This window comes from Cololabis saira, chromosome 21, assembly GCF_033807715.1.
Source record: "Cololabis saira isolate AMF1-May2022 chromosome 21, fColSai1.1, whole genome shotgun sequence".
Lineage (NCBI taxonomy): Eukaryota > Metazoa > Chordata > Actinopteri > Beloniformes > Belonidae > Cololabis > Cololabis saira.
Genome location: NC_084607.1, coordinates 26,261,852 through 26,285,395, shown reverse-complemented (window position 1 = coordinate 26,285,395; position 23,544 = coordinate 26,261,852). Strand labels below are relative to the sequence as shown.

The 23,544-nt window shown below is 39.1% G+C and overlaps 2 protein-coding genes across 4 annotated transcripts; one reads left to right on the top strand and one right to left on the bottom strand.

Annotated features, from left to right (window-relative positions):
• Positions 1–7,283: 7,283 nt before the first annotated feature.
• On the bottom strand, positions 7,284–14,451 carry drg2 (developmentally regulated GTP binding protein 2). Of its 3 annotated transcripts, none has more exons than XM_061712058.1 (14): positions 14,412–14,451; positions 14,074–14,176; positions 12,348–12,508; positions 11,903–11,992; positions 11,749–11,809; positions 11,344–11,434; positions 11,188–11,260; positions 10,643–10,733; positions 10,403–10,500; positions 9,295–9,371; positions 9,100–9,188; positions 8,944–9,002; positions 8,363–8,416; positions 7,284–7,986 (listed from the first exon to the last, which is right to left on the bottom strand). In XM_061712058.1, exons 2-14 carry the CDS (start codon positions 14,135–14,137, stop codon positions 7,900–7,902), a joined length of 1,095 nt encoding a protein of 364 aa, XP_061568042.1. In that variant the 5' UTR covers positions 14,138–14,176; positions 14,412–14,451; the 3' UTR covers positions 7,284–7,899. The 3 variants fall into 3 exon arrangements, with proteins under 3 accessions (XP_061568042.1, XP_061568041.1, XP_061568040.1); XM_061712057.1 differs by having other exon boundaries at positions 14,074–14,173; positions 14,412–14,438; XM_061712056.1 differs by lacking the exon at positions 14,412–14,451 and adding an exon at positions 14,365–14,409.
• A 188-nt stretch (positions 14,452–14,639) lies between these two features.
• On the top strand, positions 14,640–18,827 carry gfer (growth factor, augmenter of liver regeneration (ERV1 homolog, S. cerevisiae)). Its single transcript, XM_061711601.1, has 3 exons — positions 14,640–15,009; positions 16,600–16,811; positions 18,451–18,827. The coding sequence occupies exons 1-3, from the start codon at positions 14,791–14,793 to the stop codon at positions 18,611–18,613; spliced, it is 594 nt and encodes a 197-aa protein (XP_061567585.1). The 5' UTR covers positions 14,640–14,790; the 3' UTR covers positions 18,614–18,827.
• Positions 18,828–23,544: the final 4,717 nt, after the last annotated feature.

Here is a 23,544-nt window from a genome sequence, read left to right as displayed (position 1 = left end):
CTCCAAGTCCTCATCTGAACCTCTGCAGTGATGTTCTATATCACACCTATTCACACACAGACAAAAACACACACGCATTCAGTTTACTTTGTTATGTGGCAAACAATGAGCCCCTAATGGGAAAAACCATCTGCTGCTTCAGAACAAATGTATAATAGTGGACTGAAGGAGAGCAGATCTGGGAAGGCTCTTTACATCCATGCATTAGTAGTCTGGCTATTAGGTTTCCTATTAAACATGCTATACTTTCATACATCTGTGTGCAAAGCCCCCATGCTCTCCCTCCTTCTGAGTATCTAAGTAAACAAACCTGCATGTCTATTGTGCATTAATGGCAGGATCCCATATGGACATGTACATTGCACTATCATCATCTCCCAGTTGTGTCAACATGTCAGAGATTAGTGATTTGTTGTAAAAACCCAGGTATGACAATGGACTGTGAGGCCTTTGTGTTGTTGTGAGTGTGTGATGAGGAGCCTTATCAGAGCTGCTCACACTCACACACTCACACACACACACACTCATCAGAGGGGCGAGCCTTTGATACATTATACCCTGATTACCGCCGCAGGTCTTGCAGTGGCACACATGATTGTAGACAAAATCCCCTTAGAGAAACACTAGATACATCAATATAAATTCAACCATAAGACCGTACCTGAATTTAAAAAAATATATCTAACATCCGATATGATAGCTCACATTGCACTCAAACAATCAAAAGAGACACTTCTACGGTAGTTGTTTCCATTTTAATGATGGTCAGAGCTGTAATAAAGGACTTGTATTCTTATTTTTTCCATATTTATATTTCATAAAATATACCAATATTTGAACCAATATTTGTTTTGGAGGAACTCAGCTGTATAATAATAAATGCTGGGTCTCTTCTCGAGCCTCTGCGTTGACTGAACAAAGAAGGATGCTTCATAAATTCATGATTCAACAACACAATCTGCAGAGACTCCTCCAGGGTCACAGCAACGCAGACCACTAGAGGAGTATAAAAAAACAAAGAAAAGTACCGTGGTTCCCATATTACCGTCACAAAGTAACGCGTCCTAATATATGATCAAAACGACCTTCTTAAACCAATCAATGTTTGCAGATGCCCAATAGGATTCATGGTGTATGTGAAGGGATCAAATGGTGCATTTTAAATGTGTATGCTGCAGGCTTTCTGCAAATACATGAACAAACAGAGCAAACATTTAGTTGCCTGGGACTCTATGGCATTTTTTTACTATGTGCAGCGAGTGTCAGTTTACAGTTTATTTATTCATATCAATAGTCTATTTATCCCCAAACCAAGTAATACACAGCACAAAGGAACAGACCAGCCTGGCATGATTAGTTTAACACAAAAGAAAATGTGGTGCACCTGCCTGTCCAACCGGTCTGTGGACGTCTACCTGGTGTAAAAGACAAAACTCAAGTTTGACAAGGAATAAGATCCACACACGATGCAATGATTCGCTTATGTAGCTTTGTGAGAAACTGAAGGCGGATATCTCCATCACTAGAACCATTTTTAATTTAATGTTATTTTACCTGAATAATTATATGTACTTTTCATAGATATATACTTTAGAAAAAGTACTTTTCTAGCTTTCTCAAATGTTTTGACTTATATCTAATTTTTGATAATATATTTTTGTTTTTAATTTAAAAAAAATATTTAAAGATGTATTGTATGTATGTGTGGTTACATATTCTTCCGGTTCTTCTCCTTTTAGTTTAGATTTTTTTCTTCAACTGTGAGTTCTTGTTCAAGTTTGTTTGTTCTGTCTTTCTTAATCTTCCCCATCTGTTTCCTGTTTGTCCTGCTTTTGCCCTTTCCCTTGCTAGTCCGTTGTCATTCTCTTGGTTGAGCTTTTAGAACATCCTGCCTTAACAGCCCATTTGTTTTCCAGTTTTTGTGTAAATAAAGGGAAATTATTTATTATTTTGCTTCCTACTCTGTCTTTGAGTCTTACCTGCAAAAATAAGCTGATACTGGTCCTCTGGGGAAACTGGCCAAAGACAACCTCAACAATGACTAAAGCATTTGTTCATTTAATTTAATAGTTTCCCATTTCAATCAACCTTTTTCCTTTATGTAACATTTTCAGTTTGTCTAATTGCCCCACAGACTACGGAATTAATACATTTATTAATCTGCTATCACAGCAATCCCCTCTCTTTATACTTCAATATTGTGTAATACATCATATTTACTACTAAAATGTTTTATTATAGAACAATAGCATAGTGTGTAATCTCTGTAACCTGCAATCTTTGACATTTTTCCAGGAACCTGCTGAAATGTAATCTACCCAAAACCATAAACTGTTAGGCCACTGGACCTCAGAGGTCTGTTGGTCTCCTTTATCTCTTGTATACTCTGGTTTTAAAAAACCGCAAATGAATCAATATTTAGACAGTTAGGATATCTGACCATCTGAAGATAAGTGAAACATTTCCTTTCTGCTTTTGTTTCAACCCAGTGCCATAAATATTTATTTTAATTTTTAGATATTTTAATTTTTTATATATTTTTATATTTTATATATTTTTTGTACATACGGTACATGTTTTATTTATCTGCATTTATTCTGTACTTTCAACGTCATGCTGCTTAGTTGTTTTTGCAATTGCCCCTCGGGGATAAATAAAGTTTTTCTGAATCTGAATAAATGCTATCAAGAACTTGCATTTTCAGGTCAGGATGCACCTTCATGTAATGACCAGAAGAGGGCAGTACATACAAACTTCTCAGAGTGTGGATCACTAAGTCTGTTGTATTTGTTTTCTTTTTGTGTAAACATAGTTTTTGTCATTGATTGCAGTACAAATATATCTGTAACACGATTATATAATATATAGCCTAACCATACATTTGAGTCCACCAACAGCTATTTGCTTGGTGCTGAATGTTTCTACATATATATTTTATAGTTTTTAAGAAGCAAAAAAAAAGAATCAATAACACTTATTAAAAGAAAATGTGTTTTTGTTCATATTATGAAACAGTCACTTTTTCTGCTTTTGAGTGCTTTTGTTTGGGGTTTGAAGTCACTACTTTTTGGGGAACAGGGGCTGCAGAACCGTCCTCAGAGCCCAGCCAGCTTTCTTTATCAGTTTAAGTCACTAGCTGTGATGCTGCTGTCCAGATGGCAGCAGATGTGACTGGACTCTCCACAACAGACTTATGTTGCTGCAAACCCTGAAGGACCTAAGCAAACATCCTCAGTGTTGAATCTCCAATCCAGTCTGTTGCCCAGGTGAACACAGAGGTATTTATATTCCTCCTCCACCTGCATTTCTCCTAAAATCCACAATCATCTCCTTTGTCTTGTTCACATTCAAGACGAGATGATTGTTCCTCCACCGTGTCACAAAATGGTTCAGTTCTCTGTACTCAGTCTCTTGTCCACCCCTGGTACACCCCACAACTGCAGAGTAATCTGGGTATTTCTGCAGGTGACAGGACACTGACTTGTACTGGAAGTCTGAGGTGTACAGTGAAGATGAGTGGTGAGAGTACAGTCCCCTGTGGTGCTCCTGTAATGCTCCTGTGGTGCTCCTGTGCTGCTGATCACCTGCTCAGACACAACCATTCAGCCTTACAAACAGTGGTCTTTAATCCAGGTGGTTGTGGAGGCATCCACTTGTGTCTTCTGGAGTTTCTTACGTAGTAATGCAGACTAGATGGTGTTAAAAGCACTTGATAAATCGAAGAACATGATCCTCAGAGTACTGAATGCTTTGTCCAGAAGACTGTGGGTTTGTTGAAGCAGGTGTGTGCTGGCATCTTCAACTCTAACTCCATGGTGTTAAGTAAACTGAAGAGGGTCCTGGAAGGTGTTCATTCAGGTGGGCCAATAAAAGGGCCAATCCCAATACACCCCCTACTTTCTTCCACTAGCCCTACTTTCTACCACTAGCCCTCCCTCACTACCACTACCCCTAAAAAAGAAGCCACAGATTTTAGGGCACTTGAAATCTTCCCAGGGCTCTGTCCCAATACTCCCACTACTCCTACTTTCAGCACCACCCCTAAAATCAGGAAGCTGAGAGCCAAAAGCTGTTTTAATTTCAGCTGTAGCGCTGTTAATATGTCACTTTATTAATGTAGCAGGGCGAGTGCTACCGGGGCCGACCGAAGGATGGAGAGACACGGCGTTTCGTGCAGAACCCTGTTTTATTGCGTTAAATCCCCAACATGTGCACAAGCATCACACCAGACAGCTCCTCCGACCCCTTTGCTGCTGTCCGGCTCCGCCTTATAAGGCAGGCAGGATGGAGAGATCCACTCAGGCGGATGGGACACAGGTGCGCGTGTCCTATCCACCTCTCCACCCTGCCACAATTAAGTTTTAATATTTTTTTCAGGCGTAAAAGTAACCGTTAAGATTCCCAACCTGGGCTCAGTTTATCTAAATAACGCCTGTTAAGAAATTTGATCTGATGTTCTCGGCGATGATAAGAGCCGCAGGTCCAGGGCGCAGGAGCAGCTCACGCAGAAACCTGCAGCTCTGTGGAGAATTACCGCTGGCTGAAATAAATCATTTAGGAAGATAAATGTTGGTTTAATAGATGAAATCTAACAGTTGTAGCTACGCCTGTTAAGAAATTTGCTCCGAAAATTTCGGGATTTCTGCCTGCCGGCTCCGGAGCTGATTTATGGTTCCACAGTTAAATCGATGCAGAGACTACGGCGTAGGGCACGGCGTACGGCGCGCGTCGCCGCCTAACCTACGCCGTAGGCCCTGCGTTGGTGTAATGCAGAACCATAAATCAGCCTTTATTCTGGCGAGGTTTGAAAAAGACTTCGCAACGACGGGCAAACGAGTGATTATGTACATTCACTGAGTGAATATTATGAAAGTAAAATATATATTTCTCGCTAGAAATGAAATCAAACACATTTTTATGCAGAAACCAACTCAAAATATTGATTTTATTCACTAAAAAATAAGAAATGTCCGCCATGTTGTTTTTTTTTTAATTCAGTCCGCAAATGATGACGAAAAGCATTCTGGGAAATTTTTCTGGCCCTAGTTCAGCTAGTGAGCATCCGAAATCCCTCGATCCGTAGGGACAGATTCATAGCCAATACACTCGTTTTCCCCACTACCCCTAGGTGAAAAGAGGAATTGGGACACCACTACCATCATGGGATCGCGCAAAATGTAGGGGTAGGGATGAAAAGTAGGGGTAGGGGGAGTATTGGGACAGGGCCTAAGTCTCCCCAGGACTTTATTGATGTCATATTTAAGGGCTGCAGGTCTATAGTCATTAGAGAAGATGGATGAGGTATTTCTTGTACTGGAATAAGGCAGGATGTCTTCCACTGCACTGAAACCTTTTCCTGGCTCAAGCTGAGCTTGCAGAGGTGCTGCAGAATCCCACATAGCTGGTCCACAAACAGGCTTTCAAGACTGGGGTTGATGCCACCTGGACCTGCAACCTTGTTATCTTCGCACATTGCTGCCTTTGCTGCATCTCAGAAGTGAGTAACACAATTTCAGAAGAAGCAAACACCACAATGGATGTGAAATATACAGCAATGGTGGAGACTGCGGGAACTGTGACGTCAACTATAGGTTTACTGATGAAGGGTCTTGAAGCTGACTTGTTGGAGCTCTAGGTTATGCCATGTTAGCTGGAGTAGGCCAACTCTGGTTAATACATAACAAAACTAAACAAAAAACACAAGCAAATGGGCAGAGCAAATAAACCTGGCACAAGGTTGGAAGACACCAAACTTACATTATCTACCATGAGCTGGTTATTTCAGCTTAGCACAAGCTGAGATGTCATTTCAGAGATTACTACTGAAATGACGTCTGAAACTATCAGGGCTGAAATAAGGACTGCAGTTCAGACCGAGCTTAGCCGCAGTCTGGTTGGTCAACCTGGATGGGTTTAGTGGCAAGGGTGATGCCCTAAATATTTGTATTTCTACAGTAAAGTTAGATATTTTAATACAGAGGTCAATACAGCTGGTCCCTAGTGGCCATTTGAGTGACTAAACAATTTGAGACTTCCACGTTGGCATCAGCAAATCGCAGCTGCTATGAAATAAGCTGTAAATTCATGCTTGTAAAGGGATCTTCTGTACCCTCTTTTTGGTATTTTGATCACGACATATCACAGACATTAAGAATTTGGATTCAACTTTGGGGAAATATACAAATCATATTAATAAATAGGCTTCTATGTCTTCTTATGTCTTTTGCTCAATCTTGTCTTAGTTGGTGACAGCCCAAAACTCAAGCACCGTTTGTTGGTTTCCAGACAGACTGAATTTACTTTGAAAAATGTAGCTTAAAGCTTCAGAACAATACAATGACAAGAAAGGCAGACAAAATGCAAAGTTCTAGCTTTCATTTCCTGGCCACAACCACATGCACTCACACTCGGCCGTGCCATATGGAGCCAAGCAGCATCAAGTGTCATGCCAGCTCCGTTCAAACCCTCAGTCAGCGGTACCTTTGTCGTCCTCAGGCTCCAGGCGGTTATGCCTCCTCTCTCTGGCCTCCTCTTCAGGTTATTCCAAAGCAGAATCTCACCATCCACGATGCACTCTCATGAGACATCTCTAAGGCATCTTCAAGTCCCAGTGTGTCCACTCCCAATCCCTCTTTCTCGTATGAAACCTCCCACTCAGTGCCCCTCTATTAGACCGAAGAGATGCTTGTTAATATTTAATGGTACTATTGTGCTTCTGTGTGCGCGAGTCAATGGGGTACATTGACTAGGAGCCCATACTTTCTGAGAAAAAAAAGACGAGTGAGCTCGCCTTTGAGCCTCGGAGGTGGTAACACGAAACATCTTTACTGCAAGTACTTAGAAGAGAGAGGTCAGAGACTGACCCTCAGCTGCTGCACACGAGCTGAGAGGTTTTCTACATAAAAAGGGGATTTGGATTCTCTTGACAGGAAACAAATATGCAATGCCAGTCACAGATGAATAGTGAGGTAAACAACTCCTTTTCAGTTGATGCTGAACAAATTAATTATCAAAATAAGCTAGACTGAATACAGGATACACCTTTTTAAACACCGAACTGCCTCAAACTAGAATAAAACTGATAACAATGATCCGGTTGGAGCCATTATCAAGCTCAAACTTCCCTGTAGGAGACTGTGTAAGAATTTCCATTTTATTGCTATCTATTCCTTTTAAGTCCTACGAAAAGTTGTCACCTTTAAAAACTGCAAATGTTATTTCATGTGGTTTGATATAATGACTGGAATTAAATTATGATTCATAAGAAAAAAACAAAACATGTATTAAATTATGTATGGATTTTATTGCGCCCCGATTCCCCTCTTTAAATCAAATGCATCATGTATAATTCCCTTTTACCTGAGGCTACGTCCACACCAGTCTGTTTTCAACTGAAACCGTGAAACATAACCACTGTGGTTTAATGTGATGTGCAAACGATAAAAATAAGCCCCTCTGGGCCACAACACGTCCATCACTAGTTTGTTTGTAAAAGACACTTAAACAAGCGGAGCGGAAAGCACTTCCAACCTTGCCGTCATTGCTGTTGGCTGTTACGCAGCCCGTCATCGCTTGAACAGGCACGTCCGGTGAGCATGGATGTTCAAGTGATGCACGTTTATCAAAGGATAATGTTGAAGTGGAGATGTCCTCTTTTGAAACAGCGTTTTTGAACAGACTAGTGTGGGTGTGGCCTAATCAAAAAGTAAAATACATCAGCTTCTGTCCACATCAGCTCAAGTAAGTTCCATTTCTGCAGTTTACTCCTTTTGTCAGATTTCTTATACAAAATAAGGATGTTAGCTGTTTTCTTTGCTGTATATCTACTGTACAGTTTTTTCGTTTTGTTTCTTTCAATTCTCTCCAGATGTTTCTCTTCTCTCCAATCAGAAGCTTCTTTTACTTCTTAACAATCTGGATGACGTCCTCGTGCTCCATGATGTGCGTTAGGCCAACCCTCTGAGGACTGTATTTTGTACTCGTTCCCTGAAATGAGAGCACACAATCCACATGGTGAGGGAAATGAGTGATATTCGGGGTTTTAAAAACCCGAATATGACCCCTGGGTTACTCCTTTTAAAACCTGAATATTCGGTCATGCAAACGCCTAACGGGATATCCCGATCAAACGGAACATGAATTTGTTTTCTGCTCTTTTCGCAAGGAATCTTGGTCTTTTGAGTCCAGGAAGTTCTTATAAACATGGAGAAAAAGATATTGCTTCTGATTGTAACTGTAACTGCAGTGATAGAAACTCCCACTTTAGAGGGACAGTATTCAGTGTACTTCTAATGACTTAGATGTGGACAAAGGAAAATAACTAGCACAAAGAGTTACGAGAGACAAAAGCAGCATAACTTACCCACACCAGGGCATATTTGAACTGGCTCGCTAAGGTTCTGTGGATTCTGTGGCACTGTGGGTTAAACATAATTACATCAATTAAAACAAACTGTGCACAATGTGAATATTGTTTGCTGCAAGTGTTTTAAATACATCCTTGACTTAGAAAAAAGTCAGGGTGGTAAGAGGAAAAAAGAAAATTAAAGCCAATTCTTACATTTTACTTTGGAGCAAGTTCGCATCATCTCATCAGCTTCATTTTACTTGTTTCATTTTACAAACGTTTCTGCGCGTTTTAGGACCGCAACACATTCAAAATGGTATCTGGATGGGCTATTAGTTCAAATGTTTTAATAACAATAGAGCTACTTTAAACAAATGACATCAACAGGTGATGATTTGGTAAAAAAGCAGCATCCAGGAAAGGACAAGTCCACTTTAATAACAAATCTGTGAGTTAATTATTGAACCCAATAGAGGATGTTGCAAACTTTTAAACAAAAAAATGCAACAACAATTCTAGATAGTTGCAATCATTAATGCGTGTTAAATAAATAATTCAGAAAGTAAATAAATAAATAAGTAAATCAATCTACTTACCACATGCTCTACACTCGCTCCTCTTCTCATGATGATGGCATCATTAAAGTCTGGACGTTCTAACGTACGAGGACAAAAGTGTTAACATACTCATTTAAAAAACAACATGCTACTTTATGAATGAATCAGACTAAATATTGGGGTGTGGATGGGTACCTCCTCTTTTCTTGGTGTAAATGCAAATAAGTGCCAAGTATTCCCACAACGTCTCCAGAAGGTAATCCAGGTTCAGCTTCATTCCACAACTGGAGCGTGCACGGAGACGGAGACAGGACAGAGATGTTAAAGTCACACATACGCAGCGGGAGAAATAAAAAGGCCTCTGACCGAGGCTCCTGCGGGACATCTGACCTGATGACAACACTGTTAGGTCTGTGGGCCAGGCGGTCGACCTCCTCAATAGAGATCTGATCCACCTTGTTGTACACCTGAGAACAAAGGAGAGCTTTCAGTAACCGTGGACAAAGAAAAAAGTTCAGAGATGTGATGAATGAGCAAAGATTTCAAATCAGATTAAACTTTAACAGAAATAAAAATCTGATTCTTGCCAGGTCTTAAAGTTAAGTAAAAGCGAGCTGAGAAGTACAATAAAGGCATCTTATCCTATGTTATTATTTATTTATTACCATTTTCCGGCGCTAGCATCTGTCTCTTACATTGTTATAGAGGAATTTGTTATGGACCCAAAACAAACACTTCAGTCAGGCTGAGGTCTGGACTCGGACTTAACATCCTCATCTTGCTCTTTTTCAGCAGTTTTCTCATAAATTTCCAGCTGTGTTTGAGTCACTGCCCATAGTCGCCGTCATGCTTGACAGTTTGTGCTGCTGCCATGATTTATTTGTAGATTAACACCAAACAACTCCCGTCCCGTTTTGTCTGTCTAAAGGACATTGTTCCAGACATCTTGTGGGGTTTTTTTTCCCCCGTCACAACTTAACCATTGTAAATTATACTGATTTTCTCTTTTTCTAATTATTTTGTTAAGATCCCTCCACATCTAACAGGCTGAAGCCTTAACGGCTAAGATGCAGCTCAAGGTTGTTTTTTTTAAATATTTTCTCTAAACCTTTTAAAAAGGTTTTCTAAATAGGCTGAATGTTTTCCCGCTTGTGAATAATCCTTCTCATTATAGACTGGTAGGACTCCAAATTGTCTGCAAATGTCTTTTTAACCGTCTCCGGATTGACGGGCAGCAACAAGCTCTTCTGTAAGATCATCATCTTTCCTCCTTAACGTGCATGTGATAGCTCGAGACCACCAAACTGCCAAAACTCCATCCATAGAGCCGGCTTAGTTTTGGTCAAATAAGTAACAACATGTCATGCTGTTGTTAGGGTTGTATCTAATTTAAAAAGCTGGTAAGAATCAAACAAGGTATTATGTCCTGATATGCAAAACTTTAGTATCAAGACAAAGTATACTTTCTTTTATATACATCTAAGTATTTTTTACGTACATATAGACAAGGCATGTAAACTCTGTTCCCAACGATGATATCGATGAACTCGTCTGGCGTGCTGTCCTCCCTGAACAGGACCTCTGCGTTAAAGATTTCTGAGAAGGAAGGTTAAAGAAAGCAACGTTTCCAGATTTTAAATCCAATGACTTCACCCGGAGAAGTCAGAAGTGCATTATTGTGGGAGAGTCGTGGAGCCATAAGGCAGATTTGTTTTTGGTACAGGGCTGGTAAAGATACTGTATTCATGAAGAATGAGCTGCACAAGCTTCTCTGAGCACTGGGTGAGAGGGACCGTGGAGTTGTAGGAGAGGCCGCCACCTTTCTTGGGCTACGGATAAAGACAAAGAAAAGCACAATTTGACTGTTAATTTTGCAATCCAGGTAATATTTTTAGGAACATAAACTTGAATATTTCCAAAAAATTTGGAGAAAGTGAGCGTATTAGGCTGGCTGTTGCCAAATAATGCATTAATAATAACAACTGCAGTATCTACTCAACATCCATAATTATGTGTAGTATCATGCCAAACCTACATTTCTCTATTCCTTTTAATCTCTGCTGCAAACGTACTTAAATTTAAATGATGGAAATATGTATTGACATTTTTAGATAGCACTTTTATACTTTTTATATTTTATTTTGAGCTTGTCACTCTCTGCTGCCCAATAATTTCCCAACTCTGGGATCAATAAAGTAAATCTTATCTTATCTTTTGTATCTTGAAAACCCCACTGATCACCTCATTACCCTACATGATAGAAACAATACAATTAAAATGTACCTTGAAATAAATATTTGGCTTCCTTCTGTTGAGTCTGATGCCCACAGATTCCAACTCTTTTTCTAGAAGCTCTCTGGGTGGAAAAGCAGAAGTGAAATGTAAAAGGTGTTAATGACAAAGGCCGTGCGCTTTTCACAGTCCAAAACACTGACTAACCTTTGAACTTCTCCTTTGGTGGCATCCAACATCATGATGACGACATCTGCCGTCCTGGCAACAGCGATGACTTGTCGACCTCTGCCCTTCCCTAGAAAAAGATGACTTTTATATGACAAAAGGACATTTTCTTCCCAACAACCACTATAATATAAACTAACACACGTTGAATACTTGCAGCCACTGTTCATGTTTCTAACAAACAGAATGCTTGTGTCCTCAAATTCACCTCGGAGTAACTTCAGCTCCAGACTTACATTTTTAGAGCCGTTTTATTTTCCATCAAAGATCTGAATAACGTCTTTCAATCTATTGCAGTACGATAGATAACAATATATGTATCGTACTATCGAGCTCCAGGATCTGCTCACTTTAGACGAGAACAACAAAACACACGAAGCTTACCTTGAGCAGCACCCTCAATGATTCCCGGAAGATCTAGTAGCTGGATGTTCGCTCCTTTATACTAAAGAGCAATAAAAAAAATATGAAAGACACATTATGAGAAAGCATTTAAAATCAAAACTGAAACTATAAAGACTTGTTTTGATGTGTGTACCTCTATGACACCAGGTATGCAGGTGAGGGTGGTGAACTCGTACGATGCAGCTTCACTGGCTGTGGATGTCATCAAGCTGAGGAAGGTGGACTGCAGGTCACAACAGAGGATATCATTATAAATTAAACCAACATAATGCAGAAACACAAGGTTTTCCACTCATATTTCATTAATTAAGGCACAGAACTAGACCGTATTACAAGAAAAACAAAAAGCTAATGTTTGTTACCGTATGTTGTCATTTCTCTTTGTGCTTCGCTTTCTGTCACCAGCCCATCCCCATTATCATTGATCATAAATTCTGATCAAAAGCTTTTACAAACAATAACGAAAAGTATTTTTTGGTAATCTTGCATCTGTGACAAGTGTGTAACTGTTAGGCAAGAAAACAAATTACAATGAAAAGAGTTACATACCCAGTTTATTACCCTCCACATGGACTTACCTTACCCACTGAGGGGAAACCAATTAGCGCAACTCGAGCATCTCCTGATTTCATAACATCGAAGCCCTCGCCTTTGGCTCCCGCCGACTTAGATGGTTCCAGAAGTTGAGCTCTGTATTTGGCTAACTTTGCCTTCAGCAAACCAAGATGATACTCGGTGGCTGGAGGAATGAAAAGAATAAACTCAGTCAAGTAAAGGATGTGATTGATGCCCCATCTGCAAAGATTTGAATACGAGGGGTGAAAGTAAAAAAAATTAATTAATTAAAAAAATTAAATAGATAAATATCAAAGGTGATAAAAAAAAAAACGTGAACTGAGCCATTTCATTCCAGGTAAACTTCAACAGGAGTGATAGATTGTCATGTGAATTGTTAAATGTGGGTAGGAATGAATTTAAATTTTAGTAATATTCTTAAATCAAAACCATATTTTATCATTCACAGTACAAAGTTGCTATTTATCATTTTCTAGTGTTCAAGGGTGAAAGTAACAATCATTGAAATGATGAAAACATGCAAATTGGAAGAGACATATTTTCAGCTGATTTGATGAATTTCACTGATTATCACTGCTAGTTTTATCATTACAACATTCACCACTCGTTCTAATTATTGATTACAAAACTCATTGCTCAGCTGTTTTCATCATAACATTTAATCTTTGTTTCTTCTGCTCAAAACAGAAAGCTACGCCCACTCAGTAAAACGTGGTCACTGAGTCGCTGGAGTTCATGATCACAGCGACAGCAATCTGTCAAAATAATCTGCCTTTATAGAAGTCTGTGCACCTGCTGATGATCAGGTCATCCAGGGTGGATGAGTCGGAGCACCTTTTTCATAAACGGATAATGGTGCAGTGAAAAAAAATATGCAATTCTTCATCTGGGTATATATTTGCTAAGATGCACTAGGATCAGATTGATTTTAACTAACTTTTGTATAAGCCTATATAATTTATATGAAACACTACAGGCACACAGTAGATGAAGATATGCATTTTATCCTCATGTTGTTGTTGTAGTTTCTGAACAAAGTGAAGGTTTGTTCTCCCAGAGAATGTAAAGCATTTTTAAAAAGGTATGTCTTTAATGTCATTGTTTCATCAAGTCGACATTAAAGAAAATAGTAATATGAGAGAAAAATCAGCATATAGTTGTTCATATTCGCTTAATCACGGTGGCACAAATGTCAAATGTAATAGTGGCATAAGTGTAAAACATATGTAGTTTCTTTAGGGTTTTGTTTATATATTTGGGCTAATAAGACTTGCCTTTTTTATATTACCTGATTTTGCCATCTTTATTACATTTCTAAGATTACCAAAACCTGGGTTTGAGAGGGTTTGGCAGTAAGAAGCAGTAACAACATCACATCCAACAGAGTGCAATTTGTGTTCATCTTTTTAACAGAGACCGTAATACAATTTAGAGATTGGATTTAACTGTTTTTCTTCTTAGTAAGTTTCAGTGTCATTAATGTGTAAATTAATCCGAACAGCTGAAACACATTTGTCTATCTATCTTAGTGGGGACTGTCTGTTCAGATCATCAACACCTTCAGATCACAGGTTTCCACACCAGTAGTCTCTATGAAATCCCTATGAGTTGAGGTCAAGCATGTTGTGGTGTGAGACTTCACTTGTACAACAGTTTGGTGTTTTTTTAGCCCGACACGAAAATGCAACTGGGTCCAATTCCGACCACTGTGGAGCTAATAAATGTTACCTTTGTTTTTCTGTGTCCGAGCAATTTCTCTCTCTATTTCTGCGATCTTCTCCAAAATGCCCATGATTGCGGTTTAGGTGGGTTGCAGCTACTCAAGAAGCTGCTAAAGAAGAGGAATAAAAAGACAAGAGAAAACGTGTCACTTTTACAGTTGTTCGCCTTGTTAGCCGCCCGGCTAACACTCAAACTAGTTAACAACCGTTTCAAAAAGCTGCATATGACAAATAATGACTGTAAACGAGCATCAAAATACGATACATAAAATGTCAACAATGTAAAGTGTTGAAGTACTTGGTAAGTTTATAGAAAAGGACACAGACTGAGCGGCATGCACATACATGTTTCCAGCCGGAACTCGGTCCGCTCCGTAGAAAGGTCCGACAGAAACAAGGAAACTCACGCTTACGAAACTTCCAGCCCTACGTACTGACGTAGTGCTATTAGCTGATAAAGGCTGATTTATGGTCCTGCGTAATACCAACGCAGAGCTTATGGCGCGCGTCGCCGCGTACCCTACGCCGTACCTTACGGCGTAGGCTCTGCGTCGATTTAACGCGGAACCATAATTCAGGCTTCAGTGTGCTTACTAAACCGGCACAGACTGGACGATAGGGTCACATTGGACTAGAATAACGTGTTCCCTCACAGCCAGCTTGGTTTCTTCAAGCAGACATCCCTCGTGTTTAGACATCGCCGGGTGTTGACTAATATTGTACGATGCGGACGAACATGGCTGCGCCCTCTGGACCCGGAGGACCATCGGTCTCTAACCCTCCTGGATTTCAAGGCTTTCCTTTCCCCGGCAAACCACCGGAGGACAGCCCTGGGAAAGAGCAGGAGCAGTCGGTGGCTGGGAAAAAGAAGCCATGTAGAGCTTGTACGGACTTTAAATCGTGGATGAAAGTGCAGAGCCAGCAGGCGACAGGTGTTTCACAGGTGAGGTCACGGGGAGATGATCCCCTGTTCCTGCAGGGTTACTGCAGGAACCCTGCAGGAGCCGTAGGATCTGATGGATGGATTCAACTTTAATAATCCCCAAAGGGAAAACTTCAATGCCACCATTTGCGTCAATTCAGTCAAAGCTAAGGTATGGCTAGGTTACGACTCACAGAACTGAACTAGAGTATCAATCAACAGGTCCAGCAAATACTCATCACAGAAGTCTATGTAGTTTATCTGTGTGGTCAAGAAAATTGGAACTTTTTCAAATGCAGTCTCGCTCACTGCAAAAACTCAAAATCTTACCAGGAATATTTGTCTTATTTCTAGTTAAAATGTCTAATTTTTAGTCAAAAAATCTCATTACACTTAAAACAAAAGAGTCATTACCAGAAAAATAACTTGTTATTTGACCATTTTCACCTGTTTCAAGTAAAATTTCACTTGAAATAAGTAGAAAAATCTGCCAGTGGGACAAGATTTATCTTCTCATTACAAGCAAAACAATCTTGTTCCATTGGCAGATTTTTCTACTTATTTTAAGTGAAAATCTACTTGAAACAGGTGAAAATGGTTGTTTTTGAGTCTTGTCTTAAATGTAATGAGATTTTCTTTTACTAAAAATTAGACATTTTAACTAGAAATAAGACAAATATTCTTGTTAAGATTTTGAGTTTTTGCAGTGTATAATAACTAGTGAAATCGATCATGTTGTTCTGATTTGCATTTGTTATTCTATATGTATTAAGTAATAGAATAATCAATACAAAGAGACACAGAGTAATTCCATAAATGTATTTAAAAAAAAGGAACATTTACATTTAACCCTTGAAGCCAAGGTGTGGCGGCTGCTATACCTTGCCATACCCAATTGACGCCCCTGATTGCCACCATGGCCACAACAATACAACATAACAATCAACAATACACATTAACACGTCTCCACCTAGGGACAGCAGTGGATCAATACAACAAAAAATAACCAGAAAATGACCCCCCCAAAAAAGGGAGATAAAAGAAAAAGAATACAATCCATTTAAAAGTGCAATGTGCAGGACAAGTATAGCAGCAAATTAAACAGATAAGAATATAGCTGCAATTAAAGTGCACTGTACAAAAGAATATGGCAGCAAGTTATGACATTCTAAAAGAGTGGCTGCAGTTTAAAGTGCAATGTGCAGTACAAGGGTTAATATACAGTAGCAGCAAGACATGACATCAGCAGTCCAAGTTAAAAAGTCTGGTTGCTGCAGGAACAAAGGACTTCCTAAATCTCTCTGTGGAGCATCTGGGCAAAAGAAGCCGTCTTCTTCTGCTACTTCTCGAAAAAAAAGCTGTACAGGGGATGATCATCTTGGGACAGGATAACTCTGAGTTTCCTCGTAGTCCTCTGCTCTGTTCTGACCTCCAGAGAAGAAGGGCCCATACCAATGACAGATCCGGCCTTTTTAATACGTTTATTAATCCTGTTCCTGTCCTCCAATGTCAGGTTGCCACCCCAACAAATAACCGCATAAAAAAGGAGGATCTGCGTCGATTTAACGCAGAACCATAAATCAGGCTTAAGTGTGTCCTTGCATCCTACAGGAAAGCAGCGCTGCAGAGACAGAGCAACGGGACCCACAGTGTCCACTGGACAGGGAGGACCTGGGGAGGAACTCTTGGTCCGTTTTGCACACCATGGCGGCGTATTACCCGGACCAGCCATCCTCCACCCAGCAGCAAGAGATGGGACAGTTTATTAACCTTTTCTCCAAGTTCTTCCCCTGTGAGGAATGTGCAGAAGATCTCAGGACCAGGTCAGCACACAGATTTTATACACCAGCTCATAGTTGCATGAGGTTGCATCAGGTCTTGCGGCACCTTAACTTTGTGTTAAAAAGTTCCTGTACAAAGGTTATTGGTAATGATTTTGTCTGTTATACTTTTCTGACTTGGCCTGTTGTCAAAACACGCCCCTCACAAGCAGATGAGCCAATGGCTGTTGAGTGTCAGGGGGTTGGACATCTGCAGCTTTCAGCTCTGCACAAATAGACTGCAAAAACTCAAAATCTTAACAAGAATATTTGTATTATTTCTAGTTCGAATGTCTCATTTTTAGTCAAAAAAATATCATTACACTTAAAACAAGACTCATCACTGGAAAAAACAACAATTTTCACCTGTTTCAAGTAAATTTTCACTTAAAATAAGTAGAAAAATCTGCCAGTGGAACAAGATTTTTTTGCTTGTAATGAGAAGATACATCTTGTCCCACTGGGAGATTTTTCTACTTATTTCAAGTGAAAATTTACTTGAAACAGGTGAAAATTGTCAAATAACAAGTTATTTTTCTGGTAATGACTTGTTTTAAGTGTAATGAGATTTTTTGACTGAAAATGAGACATTTTAACTAGAAATAAGACAAATATTCCTGGTAAGATTTTGAGTTTTTGCAGTGTAGATTGGACTGTCCTGAACGCTCATGTGTTTCATGGAGTTTAAGCCAAAAGTATTTAAAACCATGTGTCTGGGTTATTTGTAATACCGATTCCAGGTGTACTTAGAAAGTGAGTACGGAAGGTTTTTTTTTCCCCATTTCTGAAATCCAAACAACACCGAGCTTAACGTCAGCCTTGGACTAAGCTGCCAACTTAACAGCCAAAAAAATCATCAAAGACGTCTGCATTTATTCTAAGATTTAAAGAAGTAAATTAATTTAACCTTAATCTGCTGTGCATGAGCAGCATTTATCCTGGATGTTGTCATTTCTAATGGTGACAACAGTAATATAATGCTTCTCCTGTTTGCACTGTGATCTGCAAACCCTCGCCTCCAATTTAACTTTATAACCAACCATGGCTATTCTTAGATTTTTTTACATGTCCTTCCGTGGCATATTTAGGTCAATTGCATAGCAGCTTCTAAATAATACCCTACTATAGGTTTTAACAACATTATGTGAGTACAATGGAGAGGGATAGGGCCAAAATTAAGACTATTGGGCAACCTTAAGACCTTAAAACTAATAATAATAATGTCCAGATTTATAGTTAATATACACAAGCCTCTTTGTTTGTTTTATTATGTCCCTGTGACCACCCGTACACCACATCACATTAATAGATCCTTTTAGAAATTCCCCCATTAGACAATATTTAGTCTTCAGTGAGGCTTATTGTGTAAATGAAAAGGCATGGGAGTAGCATTATACATGCACTTCAACGAATGTGAAGGGTATGTATGTTTATCTCAGTGTGTCACTGCTGGTTGCGCAATAGTCTTGATTTTGGCCCAATCCTGCTTCCCCTTGTTTGTTGACCAATAGTAGAGAAGCTAAACCAAGAAGGGGAACCCTACCTTTTTGCATAATGAGGCAGAAATGCTGGTCTTACATATAAAACAAGTTAACAAATAACGGTTTAAAAAATAAATCAAACAAATACTTTCTCTCCACAGATTGAAAACCAATCAGCCGGACACCAAAAGCCGCCACTCTCTTTCTCAGTGGCTCTGTCGGCTTCATAATGGCGTTAACGTCCGACTGGGAAAGCCAGAATTTGACTGCTCCCGTGTGGATGAGAGGTGGAAAGACGGATGGAAAGATGGCTCTTGTGACTGAGTGAACTGAAAGATGAAGGGATGAGGCTGCAGCCTCGGAGGGAAAAATCATTCTTTCAAAGCAAGATTGAGCTCACTCAGTCGTCTTTGTGAGAAACTGTGTGAAGAAATGTTAACGACACTGTGTGAAGAAACGTTAACGACACATCCAAAGTGTTTTTTTTTCTGTGTTGTGGAAAGATGACATCACTAATGTGATGAAATAAATTGAAAGAAAAAAACAAAAAGTGTGCCTTTTTTATGTTAAGACTAAGAAAATTGATGTTAATTTAAATTAATGGTAATCTGGATCTGAAGTTTCGTTTTCATTTCCAGATAGAAATCTGTCTGCCGAGCCCGGTCAACTATCCTAATTGTTTTCCCCTTTGAAACCAAATCTGATTCCTCTGGACTTTGATCTCCGGGGCAGTACCGACTTATGCAGAAGAAATTGTCCCATGGACAACATTAGATAAGCGTGCAAACAATCAGAGAAACTAAATATGTAACATAAGCAATATACTAGATACTAGAGTAGTATCAGCAAAAGAGATCCAAAATATCCTGCAGTACAGCAGAAACGCCAGCAAAGTTTCACAGTAAAAATTTAGTGATCCCTTGTGTTACTACAACAACTAGATGTTGTGAATACTGGCTTTTGGACATCCCTGTATGAGTCACCGCTCAAAGCCTGTCCCAATCCTGCTGGAGTTGGTTCGGTACGTTCTGTACCAGTGGAAATCTTGACCCGGCGGTTTTACCAGACACATTTAAGAAGAGAGGACTTTCACAAAGTGAATTGGACTAGCCAGGCATGACATTGTCTTTTAAATCACGTAGAAATGAATTTTAAACCAGAAATTACTACCAAACAGTTAGTGCTATAAATTATCCTATAAAAAACATATGCCTCAGAAACATAAACTTATACATCACTTACAACCAAATGTATTTACTTTTTTTGAAGAACCAATACCTTGTTCTGTGAGCTGTGGATATGATTTCAATTTATCTGCATACCTTACTGATAAGTAGCAGTTGTGTAATTTATATAAACCACTAATTAATTATTCAATTAAGAAGAAAGGAGATGCAAATCATTTCTTGCAGTGGTTCATCTCTATTAGCTCCTCAGACGCAGGTCGGATTACTGCGGGTATTTCCGCTCTCTATTCCCAGGTTATTGTCGGCTGGGTTGAAGAAGTTCTGTAGGTTCATGGAAGTAATGTGATTCATATTTAAATTTCAGGATGTCTAAATGTTTTGCAGTTCGTAAGGACATCAAGTGAAGCTTAGTCCAGCTAAGTGACTTTTTTGACCTGTTAGAAAGAAAATAAAATCATTCTCTGCTGATTTCATCCCCCCAAACCCATCGGTGCCTGATAACTCAGACAGAAGAGAGTATTGTTCTGTACATATGGGTCTAATCTGGGCTACTTTTGTCAATTATAGCACCGTTTCAGCGCTGGCTACTGTTATATAGGCCAAATGCGAGCCAAGGTTATGGAGCTGGACCTGACTTGGGAGTTACATTTAGTGTATTGTGAGGACAGGATGTAGTCCAAAGGCCCAAAGTGTCCGCTAAAGTATGGTTTAGACAGACACACTTGCCCTGAGTTAACCCTGTCAGCACAGCTCAAACCAGGACTCAAGAGCAGCTGTACGTGGGCCACATTTTGGGCAAAATATTCTTTGCTGTTGGGAAGAGTTAGGTTGCGATGAAATTGGATTTTTTGCCAAGAGCAGTGGAGAAAACTGCAAGAGAATGTGACATTACAGTTTTTACAGAGACTTCTGACAATAAATCAGTATTTCAGTTCAAAGTCGGACGATGCCATTGTCAGTTTCTTGCTTCTGTTTTCTTTCATTTTCATGTTCGATAAAGAAAACACATAAAACACTCACTTCATATTCAATCCTGTTTTTAAAGGAATCTTGCAGCATTCCTTTCAGAAGCAAGTCAATTGAGAAGCAGACCCTCATACAAAAGACACACTATTCTGTTCTATCGTATTATAAAGAATTTTATTGTATCTTGTTGTATTTTTGCTGTGGTTGTTCTTTGATTTTTATTTGGACACGAGAGCTGCAATGCCAATTTCACTGAGCTCGTTCAGCGACAATAAAGACATATAATCTGTAATCTAATCAGAGAAGGTCTGGATGCCTGTCGTTGACCAACACTTGTGAATAGAATCAGTTCTGCGTTACCAAGAGCATGTAATTGCATACAAGTATTTTTAGTCAGTGCATTTAATAGAAAAAAACACCCCACAGTATCCTGCACAAACACAATGGCAGACCCTTAATATAGGTTGTTCAGGTCACAATAATGATCCCATGATGAGCGACTTGTACCTATCATATTTGTGGGTTTAACTCAACTATTATCATAAGACATGTGTTTGTGCCATATTATGAGTTTAATATGCTTTGACACGGTCACATGACAGTTTACAACGTTCGGGAAAAATATTCAGACAATGTTCTCCTCGTGGTTGTGGGTATGACTTCTTTTTTTGACATTTATGGACATAATATGTAAGGGTGTTTTATTTTATGGTGTTTAATTTTTGTCTTATGACTCAGTATAAGACTGGAGTAGATGTTTCTTGTGGATGAAATGCTTTTTTTACTTTTCTGTTCATGTTTGAGTCTATGAGGTCTAAATGTTGAATTTTAGAGGAAGTCTCACTAGTCTCTAGATCTTTAGATGATCTTGAGGACGATGAGCTCATTGTTTACAATTGTCATTTATTTAGAACTAGGTGTGTTTCAGAACCTAAAAGGCTTTTTTTTTCATTCAACCATTTACTCTCAGTCGTGTTTGTGTTAGATTCGATGGTGGAGTTTTTAAGCTTTCCATGGTCAAAAACTCAGAAGTTCAGATTTTTCTTTTCTCGAAAGATTTCAAGTTTATAAAATAACAATTTATACGTTTTTCTCGTGCAACTTTGGGAGTTTAATGTGTCAGAATTAAATTGCATATTTGCAAGTTGACGTAAATCCTGAATTTCCACGTTTTCGTCTCCAAATTTGCAAGTTTATAAAGCCAGAGTTTTTTCTTACAAATTTGTGAATTTATCCAGTTACAATATTCTAGCTTTTATTTTTTTCTTGCAAATTTTGAATTTTCTTAGAATTACCTTCCTCCCGACTTTACTTTTCTTTCTCAAACGGCCCTTATGCACCATTGTGCAAGCGTGTCAAGTTCATTCATCTTCACGGATCATCTTAAAGGGTCTGAATTTCTCTATTTAACAAAACAGGATCTTCCAAAACAGAACCTTGCACAGGGACCCCAGAAAACTAGTTACAATCTTGGTAGTCAGTTAACCCCCTCTAGAAAAGCTTAGTTAACATAATTAATCCATAATACAAGTGCTACTCAGATCAGTAGAAAGTTTAGAAAACATGTAAAAACTGCACTCGTGATTCAAATTAGAGCTTCTTAGTGTCTTTTTTTTAAAGAGGTGAAAGTAATGACTTTAATCTGAAAGAAGGGTTTCCCAAAGAGCATTTACAGTATATGTAGCCACTCATTCTGTGACTAAACCCGGATATCCTAACCTAGTTCAACAATTTATTCATTTGTTAAAACTCTTCCAAGTTATCTGATGTTTAATGAATCGTATGGACCATACATTGTTAAAACAGCATAAGGGACCTTTTGCAGTACATGTGTGAAGGTAAGCTACTTTTATGATGCTGATTAATATGTGATTTATGCCTCAGTGTCAAGCCGGCAACATGTATTCTTCGAAGTTAAGAACCCCATGTCATCATCGCCACTGTAGCCTGACATGGACCTCCCCAAAAAATACACGTCAGATGTGTATCACAACAAATGTGATTGGTCTGCTTGGTAGCAGTGCATTTCCAATTACTTTTTCTTAGTAGTTTTCAATGCACATTGAAAAGGCTGACTGCCTCAATATCAGTAAAATAAATAAAATACTGTTGCTCAAAATGTTCCTCTTTTAACAGAAATCCTTTATTTACATAAATGCAAACAAAAGTTAGAGCCCAGTTCCAAAGGATGAAAAGATAGCACACAGAGTTTACCGTCTGTGTACCTGGTGGCCTTCGTGGCTCTGGGCCCCATGGCTGAGGGTTCTCATATATATACGTCTGTTCCGTCCCCTCGGACCAATTTTCCCTGTAAAACCATGAAACTGTACCAGGCGCATTTGCTCCAAACAATATAGTTCCTGGTTTCATTAGAGCAGACAAACCCTGAGGTGGCTTTCAAGGTCTACTTGGAAAATGAGAATGAAAATCCAAAGTTACTTAAATGAAGCAAATATTCTTTCTGATATTTTAACCCGAAACACCTCCTGTGTGCTGCTTTGACGGCTAAACCCACCCTAGGCCGGATTATCCATATACTGAACCGGGCGAGCGCCCATAATAATAATAATAATAATAATAATAATAATAATAATAAAATAAAAATAATTGTGTTTGAGTGAGTGCCTTAACAACTTAACAACCTTAAATCTTACAGCCTACATATTTTGCTATTTTATTAATGAGCTGTTCCCTACCTTCACATCAGCTCATTCGGGAGGCCTGTTTGATTCCTCAGACAGACCATATATGGAAATTATGATAGTTAACATGTGGTGTTACATTGACATGTGAGTTGCATTCTGATTGGAGCATCAGTGTAGTAAGGCGTTTGTAGATTCATGTCTATCTGTGGTGTTACTCTTAGTTGGTTGGTTGTCTTACATTTATTTGTAGTATGAGTGTCGAGCATGTACTTCAGCAATACGTTCATGTAAATCTATGGTCTTTATAACCATAGTACATTTCCCTTTTTTAGCGTAAAAATGTGGGAGGAGAGGGGCACTTCAAGTGTGGTCACCCTGGGGAACCACACTGACTTAATCCGGGTCTGAGCCCATGTGATGTTTCAGCTAATCTCAATCTGTCTTTCTTTTTTAAAAC

Excerpts from the sequence above, each read along its gene's own strand:
- drg2 (XM_061712058.1), bottom strand. The coding sequence starts at position 14,137 with ATGGGCATTTTGGAGAAGATCGCAGAAATAGAGAGAGAAATTGCTCGG. Across the intron at positions 9,189-9,294 it reads CCTAACAGTGTTGTCATCAG|TTGTGGAATGAAGCTGAACC; the intron begins GTCAGATGTCCC and ends TGCACGCTCCAG. Across the intron at positions 8,417-8,943 it reads GAGCGAGTGTAGAGCATGTG|TGCCACAGAATCCACAGAAC; the intron begins GTAAGTAGATTG and ends TTTAACCCACAG.
- gfer (XM_061711601.1), top strand. The coding sequence starts at position 14,791 with ATGCGGACGAACATGGCTGCGCCCTCTGGACCCGGAGGACCATCGGTC. Across the intron at positions 15,010-16,599 it reads AGGCGACAGGTGTTTCACAG|GAAAGCAGCGCTGCAGAGAC; the intron begins GTGAGGTCACGG and ends TGCATCCTACAG. Across the intron at positions 16,812-18,450 it reads GCAGAAGATCTCAGGACCAG|ATTGAAAACCAATCAGCCGG; the intron begins GTCAGCACACAG and ends TTCTCTCCACAG.